The following is a 16,727-nucleotide window of genomic DNA, read 5'->3' as shown; positions in this document are numbered from 1 at the left end:
AGGCGAGGGCGAAGGGCTGGAGGGTGTCCTGCCCTCGGGAGGGACAGCGGCCAAGTCGGGTGGGTCCTGGGAGGCACTTCCAGGGGACCTCTTGGAGGGCAGGTGTGCTGATGGCAGTCCTGGCTTTCTCACACAGAGTTACTGCAACCGTAAAGTGCTTTGGGTTGGGAAAAAAGATGGTGACAACCCATTGCTTTTTCAGTGACTATAATAATAATAAAAATAAATGGGACTGCCAGGTTTATCCTGGCCAGTGACTGGTACTGACAGTAGAGTACAGAGGAAATCTCTGAATCCCACAGGTTAACTTCCCTTACATCGCCCCAAGAGCATGTAATGGATTCAGGACACTCAGCTTGTGGGTTTTTGCCTACTGTACATGTGTTCTTAAACAGCTTCTCAGTATGTTTTCTACTCACAATTCAAACATATGATAAGCGCTGCCATAAAACACTGAGATAATCTGACGGTTGAAATCTCTGCAGCTCCTTTTTGCCTTTGTTTTTGCATTTCTCCTTCGTAGCTGCTAGGAGAGGAAAGGCATCTCGGGTGTTCTGGCAACGCAGTTCTCCCTTTGCTATCACAGGTCTTTAGTCTGTAAACAAATTCCAGTCACTGAAGCAAAGCAAGAGGGACAATGTTCAGCTCTAACTTCACGAGGCTGAAGGAGATTGTGTGGAATTACTGAGTCTGGATCTACCTGTCACCTCACTCCCAGCCATGTGCTCCTGGTGCTGGCCCCAGCAGGCCCTGAAGCCCGCTGTGAGCTGACCGGCAGGAATCGTTTTGGGAAAGTAACCCTGCAAAGAGTGTGTGTGAAGCTGCTGCACTGTGCTGGCTCAGTGAAGGCTTGGTGGAGTAGTAGCAGATCTAAAACCATGCAGGAGGCTAGAAGGAGGAGGGGTGCTGTGAGCTGTTTGCCATCCTTTCTCAGGCCTTTTTCTTCCTCACCCCTTTTTTGTTTTTAAATGTGGTGGAGAAAAGCACCATCCCATTAAAGCCCAGAGACAGAAGCTTATGCAAGTTCCATGTGAATTCAGTGGGGCCTTTGGAAGATGTTCTTATGTGCTAAGGGAAAATGTAAGGATGATTTTGGTCCTATTGAAAAAGCTATAGTTTTTTTGTATTCACAGGTGAGGGGAAGATTTCTAGCACTCAGCTGACCAAAGAGCCCTTGGAGATGTCAGCATGGCCTCATGTAAATCCCGCAGCTTCTCATGAGGTGGTCATCAGGTATGACCCTTTACTGACAAGTTGTGATTACGTCCAGGGCTGTGCAGGTGGAGTAATCCAGGGGGTGACACTTTATGTCCCAAACAGCAGCTTTTTCCTTCCTTTTCTCAGTTACAGGTTTTGTTGTAGGTCAGAGGGGTGTTGGCATTGTCTCCCTTCCTCACTTGACTGATGCTGTGAGACGAGTTACAACGGGTAGCCATAGTTTAATGTAGTGGTTTGGTTTTAGGAAAGAATGTAGAATTTATAATGTCCCTTTAATCACCTCTAGCACTGATAAGTGATTTGCTAGAGAATTAGCTTTATCACAGGTTGCTGTGATAAAGGGCATTTATAACATTCAAATGTCTAAAGACCTTTTTCCAGGTGAGCTTGGCAACATGGTCAAGGGGGGCATCACAGAATCATGGAATATCTCAAGTTGGAAGGGATTAATGAGGATCATTGAGTCCAACTCCCTGCTCCTCACAGGACTACCTAAAACTAAACCACATGACTAAGAGCATTGTCCAGATTTCAGGAAGAAATTCTTCCCGGAGAGGGTGGTGAGGCACTGGAACAGGTTGCCCAGAGAAGCTGTGGATGCCCCATCCCTGGGTATGGGGAGCCAAGGCCAGGCTGGATGAGGCTTGGAGCAACCTGGTCTAGTGGAAGGTGTCCCTGCCCATGGCAGGGGGGTTGGAACTAGATGGTCTTTAAGGTCCCTTCCAACCCAAACCATTCCATGATTCTATGATCCTGACTGGCCCATGATCCAGGATGCCCTTGTTGCTAGCTCTGGAGCCGTTATCTGTACTCAACCTTGTGGCTGTCCAGCCCAGCTGTTGTGATCTTAACCCCTGGAACTCGATGTAATCATTCAGGCTTTTCTAGCAGGTGGTTTTGCATAAAAAGTTCATTTCATCATCTCTCTTAGCTGTTAATGAGCACAAAAAGGGCAGCAGCAATAGGGTGGTAGGCAGTTAGACCACCGTGGTGAAACCTTGTGCTTTGAGTTCACACTCAGCTAACATAAAGACCGCTACTGAAACTTTCTGCAGAGAGCACAAAACATGATAGGGAAGTGTACGAGTCTGGGTTGAGCCATTGGGCTGGGTCAGATCTGAACTGGGGGCAGCCTGCAAGTCTCCTGTCTGCAGGCGTCTGCTGTGAATTTACCGGTTTGGTGCAGCCCTGGGAAAGAAGCACATGGGAGTGAACTGTGGCATTGTTTCAGAGTTTGGTACCTCCTGGCCGAAGGCAAGCGATTAGGATGCTAGCTGTCACCCTGTACTTTGGGTGAACAGCTGTTTGGGCCAGATGTCTGCCCCAGGGATCGGTGATTCCTGAGAATCTTTGTTCCGGGTTCTGGCTGTGCGCATGGATAAACCTCTTCCCTCATCCTCTCTTGTAGTCTAACAGAACGGAGAGAACCTCCAGTGAGATACTGGTCATCTGGCCTCCTGTGAGTCTCAGCTTGGTTGGCCAGAGGCGTTTGTGGAAAATCCAAATCCAATTTCTTTTCTGAAGAGTTTGCCAGTGGTACTGAAATCTCTCGGCGGCTATGGCTGGGGGGAATCTTTTAATGCCGGAGGAGTAAGTGTGAGCTGCTTGTTGACGTGGATACGTGGTGATTTTCATTTCAAAAGCAGAATGCAAATGCCTGTCTTCAGTGCAAAACTTGGGAAAGGTCTGACTTGCTAACCTGTCCCGAACTGGTGGCTTTGCTGGAGGGAAGGTGATACTGGGTGGGCACAGAACTTAGGGCCAAGGTGATGCCAGGAGTACAGTGTATCTTTGTGCTTTCCTTAAAGCACGTTCGAGGGTTGGGGGGATGAGTTCTGCAGGTCACTGCTCCGATGTTCCTTTAAGTCAGCTTGTAGCTATAATGCTTGCCTAAACCTACAGTGAACCAGCTGTAAAGTAGCGCCGTGCAGACTCTTGCGCTGTTCTAAACCATGTTCAGTCGGAACATTTTTCAAATGGGCCTGTAAACTGTATTAAATGCTGCCAGGTCAGGCCAGTAAGGAAAGTCAAAAATGACAAAAAATACATTTTCTGCTGCTTATATGGGGAAAAGTATGTCTGTATGAGAGAGAAAAACGGTCTGACTGGTTGAGAGGGGGATCTGCCTTGGGTTAAAAAACACCTGCAAAAGAAAAAGCTGCGATGGGCTATTTGACCTGAGTTATTCTTGAGATACAACTGCATTGTTCAATGATTTTTAGTTGGCTAATGCCAAACCAGAGGTTTTGGTAGAGTTTGGGTTGTTTTTTTCCTTTAAGTCTTGTTCCTTCACATCCGAACCTGCAGGAAGCATTCATTTCTGTAGGCGAGGAGACCCTGAGGCTGTGAAGTGTGCTGGAAGCTGAAGTGCAGATGAAGAATGATCTCAGTTTTGAGCTTGTTCCACAAACAGCCTGATCTCCAGGTTGTTTTGGCTCAGCGTAGGTTTTTTCAGCATCTGGAGTTAGTTTGAGTGGTATCTGTGGGAGCTGTTGTTCAGGTGGACACGCAAGACCAGAAGATTTGATGGGCCACTTTTTTTTTCCTTAATTAAATATTCTAATTGTTTCAAGAGCCACAAAGTAAATGAGCCCTTTTTGATAAGGTTTGGTGGCCTACTTGACTGCAGTAATAGCCTGAGCTGGCTCGAGCTGTGGGAGTTCTGGTAGAGGAGAGCCTGAAGGAGCCAGGGTGGGCAGTGAGTCGCTTACATTTGTTATTTCAATGTATTTATTCAAAACAGTCTCCAGACCTCTGTTTGTGAGCGGGGGTTGTGGCTGATGAGCACAAAGCCTGTTCTGGGGGAGAACAAGAGATGGACAACAGAGTTGAAGTTTCAGATACTCGGTTTCCTTAGAGAATGGGGTGAGGGAAGTTACTGCTCCTTGCAACAGCGTTCAGCCGTTGGGCTAAGACTGGCTCCTGGGGCATTTCATAGAATCACAGGATGGTTTGGGGTGGAAAGGACCTTAAAGACCATCTAGTTCCAACCCCCCTGCCATGGGCAGGGACACCTTCCACTAGACCAGGTTGCTCCAAGCCTCATCCAGCCTGGCCTTGAACACTTCCAGGGATGGGGCGTCCACAGCTTCTCTGGGCAACTTGTTCCAGTGCCTCCCCACCCTCTCTGGGAAGAACTTCTTCCTGATATCCAATCTAAACCTTCCCACTTTCAATTTAAACCCGTTCCCCCTTGTCCTGTCACTACAGGCCCTTGTAAAAAGTCCCCCGCAGCTTCCTTGTAGCCCCTTCAGGTACTGGAAGGTGCTATAAGGTCTCCCCAGAGCCTTCTCTTCCCCAGGCTGAACAAGCCCAACTCTCTCAGCCTGTCCCCATAGCAGAGGGGCTCCAGCCCTCTCAGCACCTCCATGGCCTCCTCTGGACTCACTCCAACCGGTCTATATCCTTCTGATGTGCTGTGAAGTCTAGAGGGGCACAGGGAAGTGCAGGGAGGTTTCCTTATTTGGAGCATAGAGGGCCACCTGAAATTCCCGATGGCTCCTGAATGCCTTGTGTCAGTGTTAAGGGAGAAACCACGCTGGAGGTGGGGAAGGCAAGGTGGCGTGCAGGGTGGGAGTGGGTGCAGGTTGCAGCAGTGCCCCCACGAAGCAGCACGCTGTACTTCTGGCACTTCTGTCTCTGGCTGGTGTTTCAGCTGGCTGGGGTTGTGTGAGTGATGGTCGTTTCATCCTCTGGAAGAGAAACTGTGGCCCGTGAGATCTGGAGGAGGCTTTAGGGAATTTCGAGTCAAATATTTGACATCTTTATTAGACATAAAGAAATTGAGAAAGTGCTTATTTTGGGAATACGTTTTATTAGCATGACCTGTTGTGTTACTTGTGCTTCTGTGATGATATTAGTTGGATTGTTAGCTCACTGACTTTTTCAAGAACGTTTCAGAATCCTTGTTTTTGACACAAATAGAAACCACCTTTAAACATTAATGGTTTGGGATTATTCACTTTAAGTGTCATTGCTCTTACCTTTATGAAGCAAAACTAGAACTGTGTCTGAGATTCAGCTCCTCACCTTCTGTCCCCCTCCTCCAAGAATTACTGGGTGACAATTCAATTTGCTTTTCAGGAAAACGAGATCAAGTTGTTAACTGCAGAAATTGAGCGTCTGAAGAACTTCGGATGCTTGGGAGTCTCCCCGAGTTTGGAAGGGTTGCGAGACGAAAACGCAAAACTTAAGTATCGGTTAAATTTCCTTCGAAAGGTAAGGGAATAAAGAATTAACGCTGTAGCACGTGGGTTTTGTTCTCATTAAGACAAGCTAAATAAATGACATCGGTTTATACTGCTAGCGATGTGTGAGTGCGTGTTCACTCTGCATCCTGATGCCTTAATTGCTGCTGGCACATGAGATACTTCTTGGTTTCTTAACCAAAACCAGTTTACAGAAAGTGTGAGCAGGTTAATAAGCCTTCACCCTCAAGTCTTCCCCAGTCACATAACGGGCATCGCAGCCGAGGCCCCTGCAGGATCACCGAGAAGGATGTGAGAAGTCATACAGCCCTGCATTCAGGGGAAGCAGTTGTGCTGGGAGGTTCAAAGGGAGAAGCAGCCCTTGAATCACTGATTTTTATGTTGTATGTGTTGCTCCTGTGCCTAGAGGTGTCAGTCCAATCTGTCAGTCGTGCTTTGCCAGGCAGCCCGGGAAATTGTGGGAGGTAACGGCTTCTCAGATACTGTGAATTTAGCCTTCTGGATTTTGGTTTTTTTCAGAGCCTTCAAGAGGAAAGAAGTAAAACAGCAAAAAGCATGATTAATATCAACAGCTGTCTTCAGGAGATCTTTGGAGCTGCTATTCAGGCTGCCTACCCAGATTTAGAAAACCCTCCGCTCGTGGTGACGCCTAGTCAGCAGCCCAAGTTTGGGGATTACCAGTGTAACAGCGCCATGGGCATAACACAGGTAAATCCCAACGGGCTTACAAAGAGAAGGAAAAGCAGGGATGCTGTCTGTGGAAAGCTATGGGACAGGCAGCACAGTGAGAGTTGCAATATTGGATCTGTTTCAGGCTTGTTGCAGGCCTCTGGGCTGAGAACTTAGTGTCTAACAGCATTGTAGGGGAAGTGTCAGCCTTCACAGAGCAGACCTTCAGACTCGTGTGGGGTCTAAATCAAATCAGGATTTAAGTGCTGTATTGATTTACTGATGATGTGCAATTAACTATCATTTAGAGAGTTACATGTTTGGAACCAATACCAGCAAAACAATAAATCACAATTCTGGCCAGTTACAAAATGTTGATAAACACCTACAACTCTCTAAATGCTGTTCTGTAACACCACGCATTTGCACAGGGTTATGTGCCCACCCCTTCTTCTCGCAGAGCGGGTGGGTAACAAGCTCGCGCCCTGTCTCTGGCACCTCTTGATGGTGTGGGTCCTTCAGCTTCCTGGAAGGGGCCCTGACGCTCCCCGGGTGGGGGGCCCTGCATTCTGCATCCTGGTCTGCCCTCTGCGAGCTCTGGCGCGGGCCAACCCTGGGTCCTGCGCAGGGGCTGCGGCACGCCTGAAGCACCCTCTCAGTGTCGAGCCGGGTGTAGGCTGCTGCTCGGGCACCGTCCTGCATACTTCTGCAGCCAAATCCTCATTTTCAAAAGTCTCTTGTTAATTCCCTAGTTGCAGTGAAGTCTGGCTGATCAGCGTGTTTGTTTTAAGCACTTTCAGTTCTCGTTTTCAGATGGATTTGAGCGTGCTATTCCGCACTTTTTGTGCTCTTGTTCCTGTCTTACTGGCTGTCGTTACCCAAGCATTTACGAAGGGGAGGCTGTGTGGGCATCCCCATATTGATGGTTGGTGGAATCCATGTTTTCTTTTAAATGAGCAAAAGGCAGGAAACGTGGGGTTTTTGCTATGATGTTCTAATCTTGGGGGTTTTCAGGCAACTCTAAGAATTGTTCCATTTTACAGAACACCTGTTAAGTGTGTGCAAAGGAAGGACTGGGGTTTCCTTGAGCTGGCTAGTATCAACAGTTACTTTGATATTCTGGCATTGCTGTTTTCTGGAAGTTATTTGGACCCTAAGAGAATAAGAGACACCCCAGCAGTTGCTCAGCGGGCAGGGTCTGTGCTTAAGTAAAACCAGGAGGTGTGGCAGAAAGGTCATGCTTTCTCCTAGGTGCTCAAGTGCCCAGACTTTCAGTGCGTTGATGACTTTGAGTGAGGAGGTAGGCTCTTTCTCTGTAATTCCAGAGCTTTTATTCTGCAATCTCAACAGATACAACTTGGTTTGGTTTGGGGTTTTTTTATGTGTTCTGCTGTCAATTCACCTTTATTGATCTATTAGACTGGTAGTCTTGACATCAAGCTTGCACCGACATGCATGGAACTCTGCTCTCCCAGGTTGTCGTCTGCAGCCGCAGTGCCCGTTGTCCTGCCACAGAGAGTCTGACTCGCAGGCAGCATCCATACGTGCCAGCCAGCAGGCTCTTGGTCTGAAGTGCCAAAGCGGAAACAGCCCTCGCAGATACGTGTGTCATCCCTTGGTCTCGTTAGCACACTGTGACTGGGCTCCAGCCAGAGGAGCACGCTGGGTGACTGCACTGACACGGGCTTTCAGAGCTTCGCCGTTGTTTGACCGCTGCTTTACCCCAATTAAGTCGGGGTTGGGATTCTCCAGCAGTCCTGGCTTCTCAGTGTCAACGTTGTTCGCATAACTCGGTGTCTGAACGGTCCCCTTCAAGCCAGGGTTTCAAGTTCCAGCTTGTCAGCTGTGCTGGTGAATAAGTGTTCCTAGTACTGGTCTTGGCTACAGAGTCTGTTCCCTGGAAAGGCGCATCGGTCTGAGCTTGGCAATACTCGCCCAAGCAGCACGCTCGGAGCGTAGCAGCAGAGTCAGGGATGCAGTGCAGTCCTTTCCCTCTGAGACCAGCAGGTTATGGACTTTTTGTCAGCCTAAGTTTTAGGGCCTTGACCGTGGCGCACAGAGCTGGAACACCGGTCACCGTGACTGCCAGAGCAGCAGCCAGTGCCCTGACTCAGGGCAGCACTAGTACGTGCCAGACAGCAGCCTCCCTGCGACGCACCCATGTGGAAACAGCCTCACAAATGCATATTGTTTTCCTGGGAGCTCGTTAGCATGTTAATGCTTGGGGTTTGAGCCAAAAGCTGTGCTTGCTCCTCAGAGTAATAGAAATAGCGACTGTTTTTGGAATGATTCAGATAGCACACCTGTAGTCTGGTGTAGCGTGCCCATAATCAGGTTTTGCATTTATTTTTTCCTATAGTTTGCACTTTCGAGTAGCATTAAAGATACAGGGGTTTTCTTTTCTTGCCCATTCTAAGCCTTTACCATCTTGTAAGGATCTTGTAATGATCAGCTCTGTGGCAGGATAAGCAGGAAGCTGAAACTTAAGCAGAAGTCACATTTTGCAGCAGCCTGCAAGCTAGCGAATACTGGCAGTAGTGAGTGTGAATTCTGAGTTGACAAAGAGGTAGGTGCCCTGTGTGGCCTTGATGGGAGTGAAAGGTTATTTTCAAACACATTGCAGTAAGAATGGAAAATCATATGCTTAGAAACAAATAGTTGTGTTAATTCTCTACAGTGTGAATGTAGAGTTTTGCAGGGAGCGTGTTGGGCTAGCTCACAGACTCCTAACGGGTCATTCTGTAAGCTTTCCAAAAAGCTATGTGACAAAATGCCTTGGGAATGGACAGAGGAATTGTGGAGTTGGACTAGATGATCTTTGAAGGTCCCTTCCAACCTAAGCCAGTCTGATGCTGTCACTGTACGTGAACTTGCGTCGTGCTACTTGAGTTCCACCCAGTGGGCCGTTTATGTCTGGAGGGAGAAGCAGAGCTACTTTACCAGCAGCTTGTCTGATGCTCTTTGAAGAACATTGGGCAGTGTTAGGACTACCTTTGGTTGCTTGGGTTATTGGATTTTATTTATTTAGTCACTTACTTATTAAGCTTGAGTCTAAGGTGAGACTGAAGGCAGTTTGCTTTTAATCATAAATCAGCAGAATTGTTCTGAAACCACAGTCAGCACCTACTGTAGGCACGGTTCAAAACTGCCAGTAGGAATGCTGGCAGAGCATTGGATGTCCGGGAGACTGAGGAACGGGATTTTGAAGCAATGTGAAGGACTGTGCCAGCTATGTTGATTCTTAAAGAGTTTGTCCCTTTCGCTAGTGTAGAGAAATACAAATTTGCCAAATCACTTAACAGGTTTTGAAAAATAGCTTGGAAGATTTTCTTAGAATCACAGAATGGTTTGGGTTGGAAGGGACCTTAAAGACCATCCAGTTCCAACCCCCCTGCCATGGGCAGGGACACCTTCCACTAGACCAGGTTGCTCAAAGCCTCATCCAGCCTGGCCTTGAACACTTCCAGGGATGGGGCATCCACAGCTTCTCTGGGCAACCTGTCCCAGTGCCTCCCCACCCTCTCTGGGAAGAACTTCTGCCTGATATCTAATCTAAACCTTCCCACTTTCAATTTAAACCCGTTACCCCTTGTCCTGTCACTACAGACCCTTGTAAAAAGCCCCCCCCAGCTTCCTTGTAGCCCCTTCAGGTACTGGAAGGTGCAATAAGCTCACAATTTTCTTGTGACATAGGGACTACCCTTTAGTTGCCCTTAGTAGAAGGGAGTGAATGTGTTGGGCCTAGTTAGACTTGTGTGTCGAGAGAACTGATCCAGTCTGTAAAGATGCTTTTCTCTGTGTGTGTCTGCATTATGAAGCTAAAGGATCAGGACGATCTGTCAGTGCCGCTGTATCTATGCTTTCTCTTTCACTCTGTAGGATGTGCTGGAGGATTGAATTTTACTTGATCTTCTTGTCTTTCAGATACTGCTCAAAACCAAGGAACAGAAGGTTAGCCCGAGAGAAATCGCTGAGAAAATATCAAAGAATATCCCTGCCAACGAATGCATTGAGAAGGTGGAAATTGCTGGTCCTGGTAAGATAGTTTCATGTTACACACCTGCTATGTTTTAAAGCAGATAGAGTGGTTTTATATGGGATGGCGGTTGGGGAAGCTGAGTTGAGTTCAACTATTTTGTGATTTAAAACTGCGGTTATGGGGTGAATTAGCTGCTTCTGTCTTGGGGGTCTTTGTAGTCCTCAGACTTGTGCAGCAGCAGAAAATCTACCTCTGTATTAGAATTGGCAAGTGCAATCCTGAGCCCTTTAGTTTGCAATTTTTCCACTCATCCTTAAGGGATCAGCTTTTCCCTTCCAAATATTGGCAATGGGCATCAGGCCACCACCATGAAATCACAGCAAGATCGGTAGGCCTTCCTCACTGCTGACTGCATGGTGAGGAGACCTTGTCCTCTCAGCACTGGGGTGCCGGAGTAGCGTGGAGGTCATTAATCGCTGCGTCTGTTTTGTCCCTGTGACCCGGGCAGAAATACAAGGGCTCATGCTCCTTAGGGCTGCAGCATAAACACAAAAACCCCATAGCGCAGCCCTTGGAGTGCTTGGGCAGGAGCTCATTTATTAGCTCTGTGAAACAGAAGTCAGTGTTGTCCCACAAGTGTGGATTATCCCAGGTGAAACTATATGGTTCAGGATATTAATTTTAAAAAAGGAGACAAAGCAGGATTTGGGTTTGCGTTCTGCAGACACTGGCAAGATTATTTATTTTCCTAATATTTCTTTTAATAAATTCACCTTTGCGCGACTGTGCCCAAAGGAGTTAACGACAGTGGAGCAGCTTGGAGCGTCTGACTCCTGCGGTGAAGGCTGCAGTGGTGTGAGAACAGCCCTTGCAATCTGGCAAGAGAAATTGTCTAAGCTGTGTTGTCCTGTTGCTGACAAGTTAAGTTTTGCCAAGCTAACTTCATCTGCTCTTGGCTTTGGTGCGAGGAAACGGAAATCCGAGGGGGAAGGAAACAAAGAGTGGTTTGGGGCACTTCTGCAGCCCCAGCACTTACTGCTGGCTTTTCCCCTGCAGGTTTTATCAACGTCCACTTGAGAAAGGATTTTGTGTCGAAGCAGCTGAGCAGTTTGTTGATAAATGGAGTTCAACCACCAGCTGTTGGCAAAAGGAAAAAGGTACGGCAGCAAGCGCGTAGGCATCCTGCTCCCGTGGAGGTGAAACGTGCTGGGCTGCAGGCGGCTGCGGGGTTCCTCCCGAAGCGATTTGCTGAGTGACGTCCGTGTCGGCTGGGTGCTACGGCACATAAATGGGATGTGACATGGGGACGGGGCGCCGTGCACGTACCTGGCGTGGTCACTGGTGGGTGAGGGACCCCGGGGGCGGCATTGTGCCAGGGTCAGCCTGGGAGCGATCCCTCGCCCTGTGCCAGGCAGAGCCCCAGGCTGGAAGCTGTGCTGATGTCCCCCCCGGCTCCTTCTCCGCTGCTGTGTGCTGTGGGCAGCAAAGGGAGCGAGCCTTGTTCCCCCTGCCCCCCAGCGAAACCCAGAGCCAACACGGGAGGTGTGGTAACGACTGCTGCTGTTTGTTTTCCCTTTGCACCGCGGCCAAGGTGGTGGTGGATTTTTCATCCCCAAACATCGCGAAGGAGATGCACGTTGGCCACCTGCGGTCTACTATCATTGGAGAGAGTATGTGCCGGCTGTTCGAGTTTGCAGGTTATGATGTTTTGAGGTGAGAGTTGATTTTGGGGTGTGCTGGGCTTGTTGGGCTAAATTTATGCATTACCTGTGTCTGCACACATAACAAATAATCCTTCGTGTGTAGTGAGATGCTGAGCTGAGCAAGTGTAGCAGGGTTAGGAACTGAGGGGCAGCAGTGAAACTGGGGGCGGGGCTTGCCTGGTTTTGGTTACTGATACTATGTGTGTTTCTTCTTTCAGAATACATATATTTTTAAAGGTATGTGTTTAAAAGCCTGTGTTTGAGAAATCATTATTTTTGTGCTCTTTGCTTCAAGGTTAAACCATTTAGGAGACTGGGGCACCCAGTTTGGAATGCTCATTGCTCACCTCCAAGACAAATTTCCGGATTACTTAACCGTTTCTCCTCCCATTGGGGATCTCCAAGCTTTTTACAAGGTATTTGTAGCAAGTAAACGTGATATTTATGGCAACATCTGAAAAGCAGATTGAGGAGCTTTACAAATAGGGACGAAAGGATGGAATCCCTGTTACTAGATTATTGCAGTAACCTGCCGGTGGGTACCGAACTGCAGTGTCTGGTGTTGAGTTGTCTGTGTGGGGGGTGTGATTACAGACTTTGTAAGCAGGCTGCATCTTTCCAGCTCGGTGTGCCCGGAGAGCCTGTCGCGAACGTTAACTTTCATCAGGGGAGAAAGCCGTGCTTCTTCATGTGGTGTGTTTTACTGCAGGAATCCAAGAGGAGGTTTGACACAGAGGAGGAATTTAAGAAACGTGCCTACCAGTGTGTGGTGCTGCTGCAGAGCAAAAACCCGGACTTCATTAAAGCGTGGGAACTGATCTGTGACGTGTCGCGGAAAGGTGACTTTGCCGGATTGGGAAATGTGTCTCGGCAGTAGGACAGCGTGGCTTTCCTTGGCCTCATGTCTGAGTCTGTCCTCTAGCTTTCTTCTGAAAGTCACTGCCACGCTGCTATGAGAACCTTAAAAAGGCCAGTAGAACCAAAGTACTGGGCTGTCTGTGGAGGCTTTCAGCTAAATCCTCCCGAGTCCTAGTCTGATGGCTTGACCAGGAGATGGAAAATGCCTTTAGGGACTCCCTGTGCCCACCGGTAAACATACAGCACTAATTCCCTCTGTGTGCATTTAATGGAAGTATTCTGTTCTGTTTCCCTCTCCCAAGAGTTCCAGAAAATCTACAGCTGCCTCGACATCACACTCATAGAGCGAGGGGAATCCTTCTACCACGAGATGATGAAAGACATTGTGAAGGAATTTGAAGATAGAGGTGAGGCTTTTGGTCTCGGGAGTCAGAAATTCTGCAGCTACCAGGATGAGCGAGGTAACCTCGCTCCTTTTAGCCAGCCTTAGGCCTGAGGGTTTTGCAGTCGCATCTTCCCCACCCTTGCTCTTCTTCTCAGCCACATTCCCTGAGGGACTTCGTGGCTTTTGCTCCCAGAGAAGCATTAGCAGAATTGACTCTTACATGTTTTGTTCCAGAATGCCTGAATCTTTCTTGCTGACACCAAAAGCAGTTTGTGTGTGATATTTGCAAGCAATAGCGTGAGCTACTGCTGGAACTTATTGTGTCCTTAGTAAACAGTCATGGAGCAATATATGGCAGACTTCCCGGTCTTAGTGTTGTCACTGTATGGGAACTTTGAGGAATTTCTGTGCAGACAGCATCATTTTTGGATCACGCTGACTTTGAGACTGGCAAGAACCCACATGGAGCATAAAAACTCTCTGGGTTTATGTGTTCCTGCCTGCATTTGGCAGTTCTTGAGTCTCACCATCTGAAGTGTTCGGACAGGTCTTATCTCTGAAGGACTTTGTGCTAAGCCCTCACTGCATCTCCATAGAGCTTCTGTTGCCTTTAATGCCCCAACTCTGTGATGCTGGTTTGGGGCTGCAAAGCTGGATCTGGATGCCAGTGACAGGAGGTCTAAAATCCCAATTAGGTCTCTTCTGGTACGGCTGGATCGGGACAGATCCGCTTCTTTGTGCATAGTCTGGAGTTGTGGAAGTGCAGCACAGAATGTGACTTGGTTGGTGAGGGGGTTCTCATTTAGGTTTTTTTCATGTTTTGAGCCATTACTTATTTGACAGTGTGAGTGCTTGGCCTGTTCTGTCTGGTAGCATCCAGGAAAAAAAATGTTTCTGCCTGTGCTGGCCCACAGACCTCCCTGTGTGGTCCAACACTGAATGATTTCCATTGCTTTCCTAGGATTTGTCCAGGTTGATGATGGCCGGAAGATCGTGTTTGTCCCAGGTTTCCCTGTCCCGTTGACAATCATGAAATCGGACGGCGGTTACACATATGACACGTCTGACTTAGCTGCTCTTAAACACCGGCTGTCCGAAGAGAAGGCCGATATCCTTATTTACGTTGTCGATAGCGGGCAGGTGAGTGTGCCAGCCTCTGCTCCTCAGAAACGTATTCCGTAATGGGTGCAGCCGTAACGGTGGTAGAACGACGTAGGGGTTTTATTGCTGTTGGTGTATTTACTCTTGTCCTTACTGCTGTAATGGTGAATGTAGGTTGGTGGCTGGCGTCGCCATGAACAGCCCCTACAACTGATTGATTAGGGAGAGACCCATTTGCCACCGGGGGTGGGTGAAGCATGAATCTCACTGGAATGAGATCTGTGCTGATGGTACTTGGGTCTCTGCTTACCTGAGGAAGTGCCAGCTTGCCAGCTCCGTACCTGAGCGGTGTGGGGAATTTGCCAGTTGCTGCTTCTGTAAGCCGGGACAACTTTTTGAAATATTGAACTTTCTGAAGTAGAATTTGTAGAGCTGGAAGCATTTTAAGTCTCATTGTGGAAGCAGCATCATAAAGGACATAAAGATGGGAAGAAAACTGTACCTGGAGGAGTGGTTGAGAACCCGGAGTTGGTGTTTGTTCCTTGCAGTCGGTGCATTTACAAACGGTGTTTGCAGCTGGACAGATGATCGGCTGGTATGATCCCAAAGTAACCAGAGTGGCCCACGCTGCGTTCGGAGTGGTGCTGGGAGAAGACAAGTAAGTCTTTGGGTGTTGTTTTCCTCTGTACGTGCTCTGAAGAGGATGTTTGAGTGAATGCAGAAGACTTGCTCTTGTTTGTTGACAAGTATGTATGTGGCATGCCGAAAAAACAACCCAAAAGCACCGCATCCCATGCTGTTATTCGTGTAATTTCATTGTGTGTCATGGTCCTTTGATCCACACAGTCACTGGTGCTGTGATCAGGTTCCCTCTGGCCTGGCTTCTGCTGCCTGGCATTTGGGGAGGGGCATTGGGAATGGCTGGTGGAAGCTGATGTGCCTCCCATGAGATGGCAAAGGCCCTGATTTCCCCCATTTTCATGGTAGAGGAAATGAAAGTTGTGAAAGAACCTCGTGTTGTGGTCTGGGAGCCAGGCCCTTGGGCTCCAGAGCGCTCCCTGTGTCTCTGAGGTGTGGCTGAGCGCGTGCAGGCGCACGGCCGTGGTCACGTGCCACTGCAGGCTGCGTTTGCTGTGGGGTGCTACCAAATGGAAGGTGACATGCTGGGCTCTGGCACTGGTATTGTGTCCTGCCTGATGCCTGTAACTGGGACTGTTGGAGCCTCCCTGCTCACCCCTCCCAGCCACCCCAAGGGTGCTCTCTCGCTTTTGTAGCTCTCTGTGTGATACCAGTTTCTTCAGTATGGAGGAATCTGGGCTTGTGCTTTTTAATCCATAAAAGGTGTGAGTCCTGGAAATCCCTGCAAGAAATTTGGCTGCATGTCCTGGATTTGCCTGGGCACACGTGGGACCCTAGGCAGCGCGTGGAAGTGCTCTGCCTCCTGTGCAGGTGGTCACTTTGGCTGCGTGTTTTCAGGAAGAAGTTCAAAACGCGTTCAGGGGATACAGTGCGTCTTATAGACCTCCTGGAAGAAGGGCTGAAGCGAGCGATGGACAAGCTGAAAGACAAGGAACGGGACAAGGTAGTTGGGACAAATTGCTTATCTTCGCTGAGAACTCCCCAGGTCTGTTAACAGACTTACGGTGTCCTCATTCGGGATGTGAGCTGAGCATATGGAGATGCCGTGGGCTGCATGCGCAGCCAGTGAGGTGATCTGATAGCAGCTGGGGCAGGGTGCTGTCACGGGGAAAGGAGAGCAGCCCCGAGTACGCAGCAGCGAGAACAGGCCGGGTGCCGGCAGCATGCTGCCTCTGCCGGCTACTGCAGCGGTGCTGGGGGGTGGGAGAGGAAAGCTGGGCCCGGCAGGACAACTGGCCTTGATGGCTGGGGATCTGCAGGGGACTTCAGCTTCACCCTTCCCTTGGAGGCTGTGGCTGAATTTGCTGGAAGTCCTTTGTTTAATGAGATTTCTGTCGTGCATCCCGAAGGGCTGAAAAGACCTGGGCCTTGTGGGATGTGGCATGGAACAAGGAGGAGCAAACTCTGTCCAAGCACTGCCTGAGACAGTGGGTTTGGGAAGCAGAGCTCCTTGGTGCTCTGCAGTGTAGGGTGAAAGGTTTCTTTTTAAACAAACAAACAGGAGCGTGAGGAAGCACAGAAAAACTACCTGAGTATCTCTTCTTCCCGACTGTTCTCTGTTTTGAAACTCCAACAGGTCCTCACGGCAGAAGAGCTGAAAGCTGCCCAGACATCAGTCGCTTTTGGATGTATCAAATATGCAGATCTCTCCCATAACAGGCTAAATGATTACGTGTTCTCCTTCGACAAGATGCTGGATGACCGGGGAAACACGGCGGCATACTTGCTGTACGCCTTCACGCGGATCAGGTCGGCTGAGTGCATGGGGAGCTGCTGGGGCAGGACTCAGATATGGGGCCAGGGGTGACTCAGTACTGTTGGGGGAGTCAGGAAGAGAAGCCAGGTACTCTGGTACACGCCGTAGGCCAGATTTTATTTGTCCTTGGATACAGTGGCCTCTGCTATCTGAAACAGAGCCCCTCTGTACAACACGTATCCCAGGATTTTGGCTGTCAGGGAGGGAACCG

At 48.9% G+C, this 16,727-nt stretch overlaps 1 protein-coding gene across 1 annotated transcript in view; it reads left to right on the top strand.

The window, feature by feature from the left end:
* Positions 1-5,301: 5,301 nt before the first annotated feature.
* The window catches only part of RARS (arginyl-tRNA synthetase), a gene marked incomplete at its 5' end in the record, with an annotated part of 12,471 nt that continues 1,045 nt past the window's right edge, over positions 5,302-16,727 (top strand). The window contains 12 exons of the mRNA XM_010158556.1: positions 5,302-5,436; positions 5,946-6,134; positions 10,020-10,131; positions 11,131-11,231; positions 11,666-11,787; positions 12,073-12,193; positions 12,487-12,616; positions 12,938-13,042; positions 13,982-14,160; positions 14,670-14,779; positions 15,598-15,703; positions 16,337-16,509. Of these exons, the coding sequence (XP_010156858.1) occupies positions 5,302-5,436; positions 5,946-6,134; positions 10,020-10,131; positions 11,131-11,231; positions 11,666-11,787; positions 12,073-12,193; positions 12,487-12,616; positions 12,938-13,042; positions 13,982-14,160; positions 14,670-14,779; positions 15,598-15,703; positions 16,337-16,509 (1,583 nt within the window). The remainder of the gene's footprint in view (positions 5,437-5,945; positions 6,135-10,019; positions 10,132-11,130; positions 11,232-11,665; positions 11,788-12,072; positions 12,194-12,486; positions 12,617-12,937; positions 13,043-13,981; positions 14,161-14,669; positions 14,780-15,597; positions 15,704-16,336; positions 16,510-16,727) is intronic.

Source organism: Eurypyga helias, unplaced genomic scaffold (genome assembly GCF_000690775.1).
Source record: "Eurypyga helias isolate BGI_N326 unplaced genomic scaffold, ASM69077v1 scaffold35539, whole genome shotgun sequence".
In the NCBI taxonomy this organism is placed as follows: Eukaryota; Metazoa; Chordata; class Aves; order Eurypygiformes; family Eurypygidae; genus Eurypyga; species Eurypyga helias.
Note: the sequence above shows the minus strand (reverse complement) of the source record. Positions and strands in the feature narration are given on the sequence as shown.